The 14584-nt window shown below is 44.8% G+C and overlaps 1 protein-coding gene across 6 annotated transcripts in view; it reads left to right on the top strand.

Moving 5' to 3' along the window:
* CCDC68 (coiled-coil domain containing 68) overlaps nt 1-14584 on the top strand; it is a 158186-nt gene that overhangs the window by 123558 nt on the left and 20044 nt on the right. For 4 of the 6 annotated variants that reach the window (XM_056544893.1, XM_056544890.1, XM_056544889.1 and 1 more), the window contains one exon: nt 13585-13730. In XM_056544893.1, the coding sequence (XP_056400868.1) occupies nt 13599-13730 (132 nt within the window). In that variant the 5' untranslated portion in view covers nt 13585-13598. Of the gene's footprint in view, nt 1-12331; nt 12751-13155; nt 13250-13584; nt 13731-14584 lie in introns of those variants that run through there. The other 2 variants (XM_056544891.1, XM_056544892.1) reach the window with 2 other exon arrangements.

Below are 14584 nucleotides of genomic sequence, written 5' to 3'. Positions count from 1 at the left end.
AACATAGTTCATAAGCTTGAAAAAGACCAGACTCCATCAAGTTCAACCTATATCCCTAATAAGTCCCTACTGAGTTGATCCAGAGGAAGGCAAAAAAAAAACTCATACTAGAGGTAAAAATTCCTTCCCGACTCCAAATATGGCATCAGAATAAATCCCCGGATCAACGTTTTGTCCCTATAGATCTAGAATCCATAACCTGTCATGTTATTATTCTCCAAAAATGCATCCAGACCCCTTATGAATTCTTTTACAGAGTTCCCCATGACCACCTCCTCTGGCAGAGAATTCCACAGTCTCACTGCTCTTACAGTAAAGAACCCCCGTCTGCTGGTGTAGGAACCTTCTTTCCTCTAGACGTAGAGGATGCCCCCTTGTTATAGATACAGTCCTGGGTATAAATAGATCATGGGAGAGATCTCTGTACTGCCCCCTGATATATTTATACATAGTTATTAGGTCTCCCCTAAGCCTTCTTTAAACTAAATAACCCTAATTCTGATAATCTTTCTGGGTACTGTAGTCCTCCCATTCCCGTATTACCCTGGTTGCCCGTCTTTGAACCCTCTCCAGCTCCACTATATCTTTCTTGCCCAGTACTGTACACAGTATTCTATGTGTGGTCTGACTAGTGATTTGTACAGTAGTAGAATTATTTCCTTGTCATGGGCATCTATGCCCCTATTGATGAACCCCATGATTTTATTTGCCTTGGCAGCAGCTGCCCAATAATGGTCACTACAGCTAAATTTACTGTTAACTAAGACTCCCAAGTCCTTTTCCATGTCAGTCATCCCAGGTGTTCTCCCATTTAATACATAATCCCAGCCCGGATTTTTCCTCCCCATGTGCATTACCTTACATTTATCAGTGCTGAACCTCATCTGCCACTTCCCAGGCCAAACCTCCAACCTTTCCAGATCCATTTGTAACAGTGCATTGTCCTCTGTTGTGTTTACCACTTTACAGAGTTTAGTATCAGCTGCAAAGATTGCTACTTTATTATTCAACCCCTCTACAAGGTCATTAATGAATATATGACCCCTGTGGTACCCCACTAGTAACAATCACCCAATCAGAATAAGTACCATTAATAACCACCCTCTGTTTTCTATCACTGAGCCAGTTTCTTACCCACTTACTCACATTCTCCCCCAGCCCAATCCTTCTCATTTTATGCACCAATCTTTTATGTGGAACCGTATCAAATGCTTTGGAAAAATCCAGATATATGACATCCAGCGATTGCCCCTGGTCCAGTCTGGAGCTCACCTCCTCATAAAAGCTGATCAGGTTAGTTCGACAGGACCGATCCCTCATAAAGCCATGCTGATACAGAGTCATACATTTATTTTTATCAAAATAATCCAAAATAGCATCCCTTAGAAAACTCTCAAACAATTTACATAAAACGGAGGTTAAACTAACAGGTCTATAATTCCCAGAGTCACCTTTTGACCCCTTTTTAAATATTGGCACCACGTTTATCATGCGCCAGTCCTGGGGAACAGTCCCTGTCCCTATAGAGTCCCTGAATATTAAAAATAGGGGTCTGTCTATTACTTAATTCCTTTAGAACATGAGGGTGAATACCATCTGGACCTGGTGATTTGTCTATGAAATTTTTTTATAGGCGGCACTGTACTTCTTCCTGTGTTAGACAGGTGACCTGTACTGGGGAGTTTACTTTTTCTTGCTGTATTTTACCTGGCATTTCATTTCCCTCGGTGAATACAGTGGAGAATTAATCTAATATATTTGCTTTTTCCTGATCCCCCGTTTATAATTTCTTCCTCATCATTTTTTCATATTTAACCTTTTTGCTATTTATAGAGTTAAAGAACATTTTGGGGTTAGTTTTACTCTCTTGGGCAATGAGTCTTTCTGTCTCTATTTTTGCGACTTTTCTCTGTTTTTTAAATATTTTACATTTTTGTCTATAGCTTTTTAATGCTTCTTCATTGCCATCCTGTTATAGTAGCTTAAATGCTTTATTTTTGTCATTTATTGCCCCTTTAACATTTTTATACATCCATATTGGTTTTCTTTTATTTCTGACCCTTTTATTCCCATAAGGTATATACATTTTACAGTGAGAATTTAAGATATTTTTTAAAGTCTCCCGTTTAGTGTCAGAATGATTTATTCCTATTATTTATTATTTATTCTTGTTTTTGAGGACATTATCCCAATTTATATTGTTAAGGGCTTCTCTGAGTTGATCGAACTTTGCCTTTCTAAAGTTCATTGTTTTTGTGGCCCCTCGAGAGATTCCTTTATTGAAGAACAAGCTATAATGTATTATATTATGATCACTATTTCCAAAGTGTCCTTCTACCTGCACATTAGTTACTCTGTCAGGTCTGTTGGTTAATATTAAGTCTAGTAGGGCACCCCCTCTTGTTGGGCCCTGCACCATTTGGGACAGATAATTGTCTTTAGCTATTGTCAGAGACCTGTTTCCTTTATGAGATTCGCAGGACTCAGTCTCCCAGTTTAGATCAGGATAGTTAAAGTCCTCCATTATTATCACCTCATTCTGATTTGCTACCTGGTTTACTTGCCTCAATAATTGATCTTCTGCCTCTTCCATTTTTTGTTTTTCTCTCCATATATTTCTACCCATAATGACTCCACATTATCGTTTCCCCACCATATATATCCTCCCCCAGTTCAGCCTTCAGACTGGACTTTTACATAAAGACAAACACCTCCCCATTTCCGTTTTGTCCGATCCTTCCTGAATGGACTATAACCCTGTATGTTGACCGCCCAGTCACAGCTATCGTCCAACCAAGTCTCTGTTATACCCACTATGTCATAATTCTCCTCAGATATCAACCACTCCAGTTTGTCAGTTTTATTGGACAGACTTCTGGCATTAGTCAACATGCAATCCAAGGGTATATGTTTTTTCCCTATCCCTATTAACTATTCTAACCGCTCCCTCTGCTCCACCCCCAGGTACATTAATAAGTCCCCCCTGTCTATCTACAGTATTTTCCCCCTCTATGTTGTAGGTTCCCTTCCCACCAGTCCCTAGTTTAAACACTCCTCCACCCTTCTAGCCATCTTCTCCCCAAGCACAGCTGCACCCTCCCCATTGAGGTGCAGCCCGTCCGTACGGTAGAGCAGGTATCTGACAGCGAAGTCGGCCCAGTTCTCCATGAACCCAAACCCCTCATTCCTACACCAGCTTCTGAGACACTTGTTTACCTCCCGGATCTCCCGCTGCCTGTCTGGTATAGGTAATATTTCTGAAAATATTACCTTGAATGTCCTTGCCTTAAGCTTGCGGCTTAAGTCCCTGAAATCATTTTTAAGGACACTCCACCTACCTCTTACTTTGTCATTGGTGCCAATAAGTACCATGACTGCTGGGTCCTCTCCAGCCCCACCCAGCAACCTGTCAACCCGATCCGCGATCTGCCAAACTCAAGCGCCAGGAAGACAACACACTGTTCGGTGATCCCGGTCTTTGTGACAGATCGCCCTGTCCCACTAATAATTGAGTCCCCCACTACCAGTACCTGTCTGGCCTGCCCTGCACTACTCCCTCCCTCCTTACTGGAGCAGACACCCCCCTGGCGGTCAGAGGCAGAGTCCTGCTGAAGTACTGCTAGCTCTGACCTGGCATCCCCCTCAACTGCCAACCGGGCAAACTTGTTGAGGTGTGCCAGATCAGGACTAGCCTCCCTGACACCTTTCCCTCTACCCTGTTTTCTAACTGTAACCCAGCTTGCTGCCTGACTGCCCTGCACCTCTGTCCCACTATCCTCCCCCACCTCTACCCCAAAGAGTACTTGCTCAGTGAGCAGGAGACTCCTCTCCAAGTTGTCAATGCATCTCAGTGTTGCCAGTTGCTCTTCTAAATCCAGGATCTGGGTTTCCAAAAGAAAAGGTCGCACACATCACGAACAACAATATGCACCCTCAAACTGCTGTTCAAGGATACATTGTGCAAGATGCACACTGGACTTCCTTTTCCAACATGGAGGCCAAACTAGATTCTGGGATTGCAAAAAATAACAGTAAAAAAAACAATCAAATATTTCAGTTAAACTCCCTGAATTTAAAGTCCCTCAACTTTAAGTCCCTCTCACTTTTATACTTACACTCACATGTATACTTCACACTCTTGTATACAAACACACAATCACTAGCTCAGACAATTGCCTAGTATACTTAGTATAATTTCTTTTATAGTTACCAGACTCCACCTCTCTCTTCCACTGTCTGGAAGTATATTCTAATGTATTGCTGTAGTAATGAGATCCGAAAGTACAGCAGAGAAACTGTAGGCCCTATGATTGTAATCCTCAGACATGTTCCTAGACCTTAAAGGAGTATTCCAGGATTTTTATTTTTATTTGACTATGCTACAGGGGCTGTAAAGTTAGCGTAGTTCATAATATAGTTTATCTACCTGCGTTTCATGGTGGTCTCGCAATTCTTATGTGATCTTTGCCCCAATGTTTATTTTTAACAACATACAAAATTAATGTTGTTTCAGCTTTTCCCAGGTTACAGTACGGCCTGAGACATTACATCACTAGTCAGGTGTTCAGAGGGAGCCTGTCTGTAGTTCAATGGGTGGAGCGACCTCTGGGTGGGAAGGAGATCATTCTCCACAGGGCTGCAGAGAATCGTCCCAGCTGTGCTTCAGTGTGCTTCACACTTACAAACAAGGTATCCTGAGACTTGCAGTTGGAGGGAGGGAACTCTAAAAGGAAATAGCCATTTCACAAAAAGAAATCAGCAGCGTTATTGTAATCTCACAACACAGCCATTTAGCCCCAAGCGTGTCCATTACTGTCTGGCAGGTAAGTATTAAAATACCCTTATGGTGGATAACCCATTTAAAACCCCCAGCCTAATATTGGCGGTCACATTTCATGCAAGATGGATCCATAGCCTTAAGGTAATTGGAAGAAATACCTAATGGGAGTGTAATACTATGATGTGGCAACTCCCTATTGGTGAATTCGGAGAAGTCCCAAACCGAAAGTCGCAAAAGACCCGGAACTGGAAGTGATGTCATGATAAAAGGCTATTAATAGCCACATGAGCATCATGGTTGCCAGTAGCCTCATAAACCCTTAACAAAGCCAGTGTTCTGGCGAAACGTCGGGAAGGCTGGTGGAAAGTTTTCAAACAGTGGTCCTTCCTAATAATATGACCAAATATAAGGTGTTACATAAGACATCTGATGTGATACAATATAGAAAGAGTTTGAGATCTCTAATTGGGAAGGTGTGAGAGACCTCCCATTGATTTAAAACAGTACCCATCAGATGCATACCTAAATGGGATGTGAGATAATAATCTCGAGTACAGATAGAATAGGTGCCATTGATAATTTTAAGTCATGTGTGTTTTCTATCAATTTTATATTTTAAATGACATAATAAAAGTTATATTTTAGTGAATCCCAAATAAAAGGGCATTTTTCCTAAGGGGTTTTCCCTGAAGGACATTGTATATAATATTGGCGAGGGCATGGCGGGGCACAGCTCTCGCAGGCTTCAGTGACGTTGTGCCTGCTGGGGAACACCCACTTTTTCCTGCTGGAGCTCACACAATGTGTGCAAGGGGAAAGGTATGATACACAGCTTTTTAAAGCTCAAAAACATTTTTAAGGGCAGGAGGGGTGTTAGTAGTTAGGGAATATATTCTGCGTTAGTTTAGAAAATATGGTTTGATAACAGGTACTCTTTAAGTTAGGCAGAGGGGCTATATTACTAGCTCCTGTTACAACTAGCACTCTGGCCAGACACGCTGGCCGCGAGCGCTCTCCTGCCCAGTCTTCCTCTGCCGGCGGTGGCGCGGTTCGCATTGCGAGATGCTCCCGTATGCAAACGCTGGGCCGTTACTCATCTCCTGTTTCCTCTGCTGTCCTAGGTCGCCGGCGTGTGTGTACCTGCCCTCTAGGGCGCACGCGCACCGGTTCTCTGTGATTTAAAGGCCCAGTATGCCCTTAATTGGTTGCTGTTGCTCCCTGACACTATAAGTGTCAGCACTTCCTGTTTCCCCTTGCTGGATCTTTGTGCTCACATGCCTAAGAGAAAGCGTTCCTGTTGTGTATTGCCTTCCTGTTGTACTGTGTACCTGAACACTTGCTCTGTGACCTGACCTTGCTCCTGTGCCGCCTGCCCTCTGACCTCCTAGCTACATTCCTGACTACACTCCTGTGCCGCCTGCCCTGACCTCTTGCCTGTCCAGACTTCGAGTTGCCTTATCCTTCCTTTGCCACGCTTCACCTCGGCAGCCTGTGTGGACGAGTCATGGCAGGGGTAGTGACCTGGGTGCCGCCTGCCACAGCAAGTCCATCCCGCTTTGTGGCGGGCTCTGGTAAAAATCAGCGGCACCTTAGAAAGTCCATCCCGCTTTGTGGCAGGCTCTGGTGAAAACCAACGGCACCTTAGACTCTGCTTCCTGATACGGCCCACGCCATCATCCACACAGGTTCAGCGGATCCACTTCACCACTGCTGTTACAGCTGCTCTCTCTTTGGGGGATCCGGTCTGGCTAGGCCACCCAGGACTGCGTGAGGCTTATGGCTTCTGCGGAGAGTGAAACCGGTCCTACATCTTGAACTTAGTCCAGTCACCTTTACACTAGTGGTGCCCCCTCATCACTGGCACCAGCCCAGAGAGTGTGGTAGAGAGTTGTGGAAACCTTGAGCCAGTGACAACACAGTGATGAGGCTTGGGCATACAACAAGGCCCAGCCATCCTGCAGGTCTTTTCCCTAGCTGTTACCACCAGTTGACACTTCACCTATGGCTGGTGTAGGATCTATCATGTTTCTCCGAAAATAGGACCGGGTCTTATATAAATTTTAGCCCCAAAGAACACACTAGGGCTAATTTTCAGGGTAGGGCTTATCTATCTATGGTATGCACATTGAACAACATGGCGGTTCCACGGTATTTACCCAACCCCCCCCCCCCCATTATCATCATGTGATATGCGCGAGCTGTGCATATCACATGATGATAATGGGGGGGGGGTGTAAATGTGTGACCGGGTCATGCAAATTTGGTGATACCAAAAAAGAACAGAACAGGGGGGGAGGAGTCAACACAGCAGTCAGAGCAGTGGCGGATCCAGGGGGGGGCAACGGGGCAATTGCCCCCCCCGAGATTGCTGCCCCTCGCCCCCTAGCATGGTGGAGCCGAAGCTGAAAGCTCCCGCTCCACCATTCACTAACCTTGGCTGTCACACGCTGTGAGTACACAGCGTGTGAGCTGCGGGGATGCGATCCATTGCAGGCCGGCACGATGACGTCACATCATCGCGCCAGCACCCTGAAATCCCGTCCCCGCGGCCAGCATACTGTAAGTACTAAGAGTATGCTCAGGGCCCAGGGGATTTGGGGGACAGAATATGTGCCACTGTTAAGGGCACTATATCGTACAGGAGGAGGGAGGAGGGGGATTTAAAAATTTAGGGGGGGGGAGAGAAAGGGGAATTTTTAATGTGAGGGGCTGCAGGGCAAAGCACTGGGGGTACTATATGTGAAGAGCACATGACAGGGGGGCCCCCTGTGCTGTGCCCACACATATAAATTATATGTGTGGGGGGGGCACAGCACAGGGGGTATTATATGTGTGGGGCACAGCACAGGGGGTATTATATGTGTGGGGCACAGCACAGGGGGTATTATATGTGTAGGGCACAGCACAGGGGGCATTATATGATATAATGCCCCCTTTGCTGTGCCCCACACATATAATTCCCCCTGTGCTGTGCCCCACACATATAATGCCCCCTGTGCTGTGCACCACACATATAAATTATATGTGTGGGGGGCACAGCACAGGGGGTATTATATGTGTGGGGCACAACACAGGGGGCATTATATGTAATGGGCACAGCACAGAGGAATTATATGATATAATGCCCCCTGTGCTGTGCCCCACACATATAATTCCCCCTGTGCTGTGCCCCACACATATAATGCCCCCTGTGCTGTGCACCACACATATAATTCCCCCTGTGCTGTGCACCACACATATATAATTCCCCCTGTGCTGTGCCCCTCACATATAATGCCCCCATCATGCGCCCCTCTTATATAATGCCCCTATCCTGTGCCCCTCATATATAATGTGACATCATGCGCCCCTCATATATAATGCCCCCTGTGCTGTGCCCCTCACATATAATGCTCCTGTAATGCGCCCCTCATATATAATGACCCCTGTGCTGTGCCCCTCACATATAATGCCCCTGAGGGGACAGGACAGGGGGCATTATATGTGAGGGGCGCATGATGGGGGCATTATATGTGAGGGGCAAAGAACGGGGGCTTTATATGTGAAGGGCACAGCACAGGGCATTATATGTGAGGGGTGCATGATGGGGGCATTATATATGAGGGGCGCATGATGGGGGCATTATATGTGAGGGGCAAAGAACGGGGGCATTATATGTGAAGGGCACAGCACAGGGGGCATTATATGTGTGGGGCATACGACAGGAGCATTATATGTGAGGGGCACAGCACGGAGGGCATTATATGTGAGGGGCACAGCACAGGGGGCATTATATGTGAGGGACGCATGATGGGGGCATTATATGTGAGGGGCAAAGAACTGGGGAATTATATGTGAAGGGCACAGCACAGGGGGCAATATATGTTAGGGGCACAGGACAGAGGGCATTATTATTATGTGGGGGGGAACAGGACGGGTCATAATTATTATATGTAGGGGCACAAGATGGGGCATTATTACTATATGTGAAGGCACAGAGTGTTCTGCATTTCAAAAGTATATTGTATATTATGAGGAATTTCTGGGGTGGTACATTTTTTTATGGGCCACAATATATTTGGGTATTTTATTCAGATGGTGCACTGCACAGCAAGTTATATTCAGAGAGTGCAGTGTGTGGTAGTATTAAATTTAGAGGGCACAGTGTGTGGTAGTATCATATTCAGAGAGTGCAGTGTGTGGTAGTATTATATACAGAGGGTACAGTGTGTGGTAGTATTCTATTCATAGAGTGCAGTGTGTGGTAGTATTATATTCAGAGAGTGCAGTGTTTGGTAGTATTAAATTTAGAGGGCACAGTGTGGTAGTATTATATTCAGAGGGCACAGTGTGTGGTAGTATTATATTCAGAGGGTGCAGTGTGTGGTAGTATTATATTCAGAGGGTGCAGTGTGTGATAGTATTATATTCAGAGAGTGCAGTGTTTGGTAGTATTAAATTTAGAGGGAACAGTGTGTGGTAGTGTTATATTCAGAGGGCACAGTGTGTGGTAGTATCATATTTACAGGGCGCAGTGTGTGGTAGTATTATATTCAGAGGGTATGGTGTGTGGTGGTATTATATTCAGAGGGTACAGTGTGTTGTTTATTCAGGGGGTACAGTGTGTCAGAATTATATTCAGAAGGTATGTGCCAGTATTATATTCGAGGATGCAGTGTCGGGCAGGTTTATAATAATTATTGTTTTCATATAGAGGATCAGAATCCGCTGACATAGTGAGGAGACGTCTGGGCGTCAAGTTCTGCAGAGAGAAGATTTAGCTGGAACAAGTCCCGGTGGTATGTACATCTGAATTAGATAAGGAAAGACTATAGAGAAGACGTCACCTGTAGTCACTGATATCATTGTGTATTGTCCTGACTGTCCCATCAGAGCTGAAGTCACTGAAGTTCTGCAGTAATGATGGGTGAAACAACAACTCCAAGCATTGCCTTACCACTACTTAGGTAATACTGGGAGCTGTAGTTTTAAATGGTAAAAACTTCTTTAGCACTTTCCCATTCTGTGGCAATTGGTATATTTGATTATTATTATGACGTGTGAGCATGGCCTAAGAGTCTTAAACAAGGTTCCCTGGTTGGACTTGATGGACGTATGTCTTTTTTCAACCATACTAACTATGTAACTATGTAAGGTTAGGAATGTATGATACATTTAATAATATTGTAAGTTCCGTAAGCAACATCTTATTTTCTGTCCGCCAACACAAAATACTCTAATAGTGCCCCTCCCGAGACTAGACTCTGGATCCGCCCCTGAGTCAGAGGCACCTTCCCTATGCAGTATGGTGCCTTCCAGGAGTGGCATCTGTAATGCAGACAAAAAGATGTTGCCACATTATGTCCATATGAAACTAGACTAAGCGAATCAACTTTTCTCACAGATGAGATATTTTCTTGGTTCCCTTCCTGTACTCAAAAATATTGGATTTAGAGGATTTTTATTTTATACGATTCCCCTTCCTCTTGGTATATAGATTTGGCTGAGTGTCTTAGAATCCTTCCTGCTCTCTGTGATACAGTACTGACGTCTAATGAATGGAGGACATTGTGGCACGGGGCTGCGGGCTGGATCGTCTCCTGCTCTCTATACTGAAGAGTCTCAGGATTGTCCATTGTCTCTGGAGACACAAACACACCTGAGGCACAGGCAGGGTATTCTTACCTTTAAAGAGACATAAACGTTACACAAGCACTTTTCCTTCTTAACAATAGCTGCTTTGTTTAAAATATAGAATTTACAGATCTCTTAGCTTTGTTCTTCTGTAAGAAGTTTTAATAACTGATTATTAAGGCAAATCCACACTACAGATTGTACTACACGCTGCATATTTTTGTCTAAAAAGAAACTGGCCTGCAGTCATTCACAGTGAATGACCAACATCAGACATCACCCTCATGTCAGTCATTACATTTTACGCCACGATCACAGTGGGTCACCTGCCGTATTAGCACCCCGCACTCCACGATTGGTTTACACAGCTCCCATGGCCTTCAGAAGTGTTGGCCACTCTGCAATCGGCCTATAGAGTCTGAACCACTGGTACAAGGCAGGATGGATCCATGCTTTCATGTTGTTTATGCCAAATTCTGTCCCTGCCATCTGAATGTCACAGTTGGAATGGAGACTCATCAGACCAGACAACATTCTTCCAGTCTTCCATTATCCAATTCTGGTGCCTGTGTGAATGGTAGCCCTTGTTTCTAAGCTGTTCTTAGCTGACAGGAGGGGCACCTGGTGTGGTTTTCTGCTGCTGAAGCCCATCTGCTTCAAGGTTGGACGTGTTGTGTGTTCAGAGATGGTAGTCTGCACATCTTGGTTATAATGAGTGGTTATTGCCTTACTGTTACTGTTAAGAGTTACTGTTGCCTTTCTCTCTTCTCCAACCAGTCTGCCCATTCTCCTCTGACTTCAACAAGGCATTTTTGTTCACACAACTGCAGCTCACTGGATACCTTCTCTTTTTCGGACCATTCTCTGTAAACCCTCTAGATAATCGTATGTAAAAATCCTAATAAATTAGCAGTTTCTGAAATACTCAGAGCGGCCTGTCTGGCACCAGCTGTTTTAAGTCTTTTAAATCCCCTTTCTTCCCCATTCTGATGCTTAGTTGGAACTTCAGAAAATTGTCTTGACCACGTCTACATGCCTAAATGCATTGAGTTGCGGCCATGTGATTAGCTATTTGTGTCAACAAACAATTAAACAGGTGTACCTAATAAAGTGGCTAGTGAGTGTATAGCAGTTATACACCTCCCCTGAGACTATTTTATCATTATAATTGTACAAAAATTTGTGGAAAATCGCTGCAAAAACAGCCTAAAGATTTCAATGCTTCATTAAACACCTCAACTGAAATGATAGTTTGTCCCTTTTGCCTCATTATTTCTCTAAAAATGCACTTTGAATAAGAAAACATCAATATGGCTGAAAACCTAACCCCTCGGCTTATACTCGAGTGAACAAAAAAATGTTTCTGGCTTTAGCTGTGAGGGGATGGTCCCGGCCGTCTTTCTCCACCTGTCAATCCATTCTCAGTGGTCTTCAACCTGCGGACCTCCAGATGTTTCAAAACTACAACTCCCAGCATGCTTGAAGACGCCTGTGGCCTTCGTCATCATCCAGACCCCCCTTTTTGTGGTGTCCCAGTACCGCATTTCATACGGTACCTATCTATTTATGGGTCCCCATAGCCAGAGTCCCTAGGACGTAGGGATCCCTGTAATCTAGTCTATCCCTGGTCGCCTCTATCTTAGCGTATAATTAGTAATTTATGCATAGATAATATAAATAGTATAGTATAAATGTAAATAAATGGTTAATTACTTGTTTCCATGATGTTGCAGGGCCTTCGGGTGATGTGATGCGTTCCAGGCCTCACTTTGGTATCTCTAGCCTCGTTTTATAATGTATATAGATCCTGTGACGTAAGCAATCCCATCACACCATGTAAGGTGAATGGCAGACGTTCGGACCAATCAGATTCGCCACGCCCCCTGCCCATATAAGGGAGCGGCAGCCATCTTATCTCTCTCTTGTTTCTGGGATAGCAAGCAAGCAAGACCTGTATAGCAGTAATCGCAGTGAGTTAGGCCTGAGCCTTGCGGCAACGGCTGAATGATCTAAATTATAGAGTGTGTCATCCCCTAAGCACTCTGCAGTATCACCGGACCCAATATTTCCCCTAAATCCGGACGGATCTGCACATCACTCCCTAAATTCAGAGACTATAAGTTTAATGCAAGGTCCGCAACTTCTGCCAGTCGCTAAGCAACCTAAGAACTGTTATATGAGACTGTTACTACGCATTGGATATTGCAAACACTGCAGTAAAGTTATTCAAGTTCAAGTTTAATCTGCTTGTGGACCTTCAGTCATTTCATTGCACCTATCGCTTCTGTGAAGGGCGGCGATAGGCCGGAACATAGATTCAGCATACCAGCCCTCACCCTGCCGTCACGAGTGACTGGGTGAATATTAACCCCTCATATACCAACATCATACCATCCCTACCATACACCCCCCAGGGGCTACCACATTTTGTTTTCTACTCACCTCCCGTTGGTGGGAAGAAAGGGTGAGCTGGTCCAGGCCATCCATATTCGACTACCTATGCTGCAGGGACCGTTCAGTGGGGAGGATTAGTCGTTCCGGGCTGTCCATCTTCACCGGGAGGCCCTCTTCTCCGCTCCAGGCCGGCCCCGAACTAGTGACGCTGCCTTGACGCCACCGCGCAGGGATGTTCATGCGCAAGGACGTCACGGACGTCTGCTGTGCACGGATGTCCCTGCAGGTCATCGTCAAGGCAACATCACTAGTTCGGGGCCGGCCCGGAGCGGAGAAGAGGGCCTCCCGGTGAAGATGAACAGCCCGTAACTACTAACCCTCCCCACCGGACAGTCCCTGCAGCATAGGTGGTCGAATATGGACGGCCCGGACCAGCTCACCCTTCCTTCCCACCGAGGGGAGGTGAGTAAAAAACAAAAGTGGGGTCTGGATGATGACGAAGGCGGGGGGATGATGACATGGGGGGGGATGATGTATTTTCCACCCTAGGCTTATAGTCGAGACAATAACTTTTCCTGGGTTTTTGGGCCTCGACTTATATTCGGGACGGCTTATACTAGAGCACAGGAGTGGATACAAGTGAAGAGATATATCAGCCTTTTTCTTTGCTGTATTCCTTCTTTTTGGATTCTCTGTACTCCAATTCTAGATTTGACAAGGAAGAAATGAACGGTTGCATGTAAGTCTACAATCTCTAGCTTACAATCGTTTATCTTCATTTTTATATTATCTTTCAGGAAATTTAAGAAAAATGACAACAATCTCACCTTCAGAGAATGGGTTCACGAAAACAGTTAATCCTGATTCAATGGAAGATGATATTTTTTACTTGTATGGGTCAACAGCGGCCCACATCAAAGAGGAGACTGAATATGTCCGCACTGTAAGTTATAGCCATCTTTTAGACTTTATTTATATACACCAGGTCAGACTCAATGGTGGGTTTCAATCCTGTTCAGTGTGTATCCTGATCTGTAATTACACTTGTTTGCGTTTTTTGTGTTCTTTCATGGTATGGGTCTTGATCAATTGCTTCTCCTGCTTTGCCCCTATATCTGTTGTTGTTTCTTTGCTTATGTGGTGTCCCGGTACCTTTTATGGTGGTCCCCAAAGTCAGAGTTACTTCGTTCCAGTAGCATCCTCCTGTTGGGATAACCCCTCTTTCTTATTAAATTTTATGGTGTTTAAGTAGTTATATATTTAATTGTCTATATGGTGCCGCATGACCTTAGGTCACATGACTAATGTTAATGCTAGTAAGGTATGTTGAAGGACCTTCCTAGGTCACGTGTGTGGTCACATGGTTAGACCATAATTCCTTGTAAAGTGAATGACAGATGGTATGGACCAATGAGCTCAAGGCCAGCCCCTGCCCATATAAGAGAGCTGCAGCCAATGATCACTCTCTTGGGTGCCGGACAATCAGAGAGAGAGATAGTGGATCCGTGCAACTTACAAAGACAAGACCAGGCCAGATGCCTGCAAATTCCGCAACTTGCGAAACTGGAAGTTTAAATATCAATCCCCGCTAAAGCTAGCATGACTACTGGACCTAATATCAATCCCCTAAATCCAGTGGAACAGCACCTATTAACCTCCTAAACTCTATAAAACTCACGAGGTCCCAACCAGCTGTCAAACTCCAAATAGACTTTGTTATATGGACTGTTCCTCTTTAAGTCTGCATAAAAGCTGCAGTAAAAGTTCTAACAGTTTCTACAAAATCTCCAGTTGTGG

Source organism: Hyla sarda, chromosome 1 (genome assembly GCF_029499605.1).
Source record: "Hyla sarda isolate aHylSar1 chromosome 1, aHylSar1.hap1, whole genome shotgun sequence".
Taxonomy (NCBI): domain Eukaryota; kingdom Metazoa; phylum Chordata; class Amphibia; order Anura; family Hylidae; genus Hyla; species Hyla sarda.
This window is presented reverse-complemented; position numbering and strand designations above follow the sequence as displayed.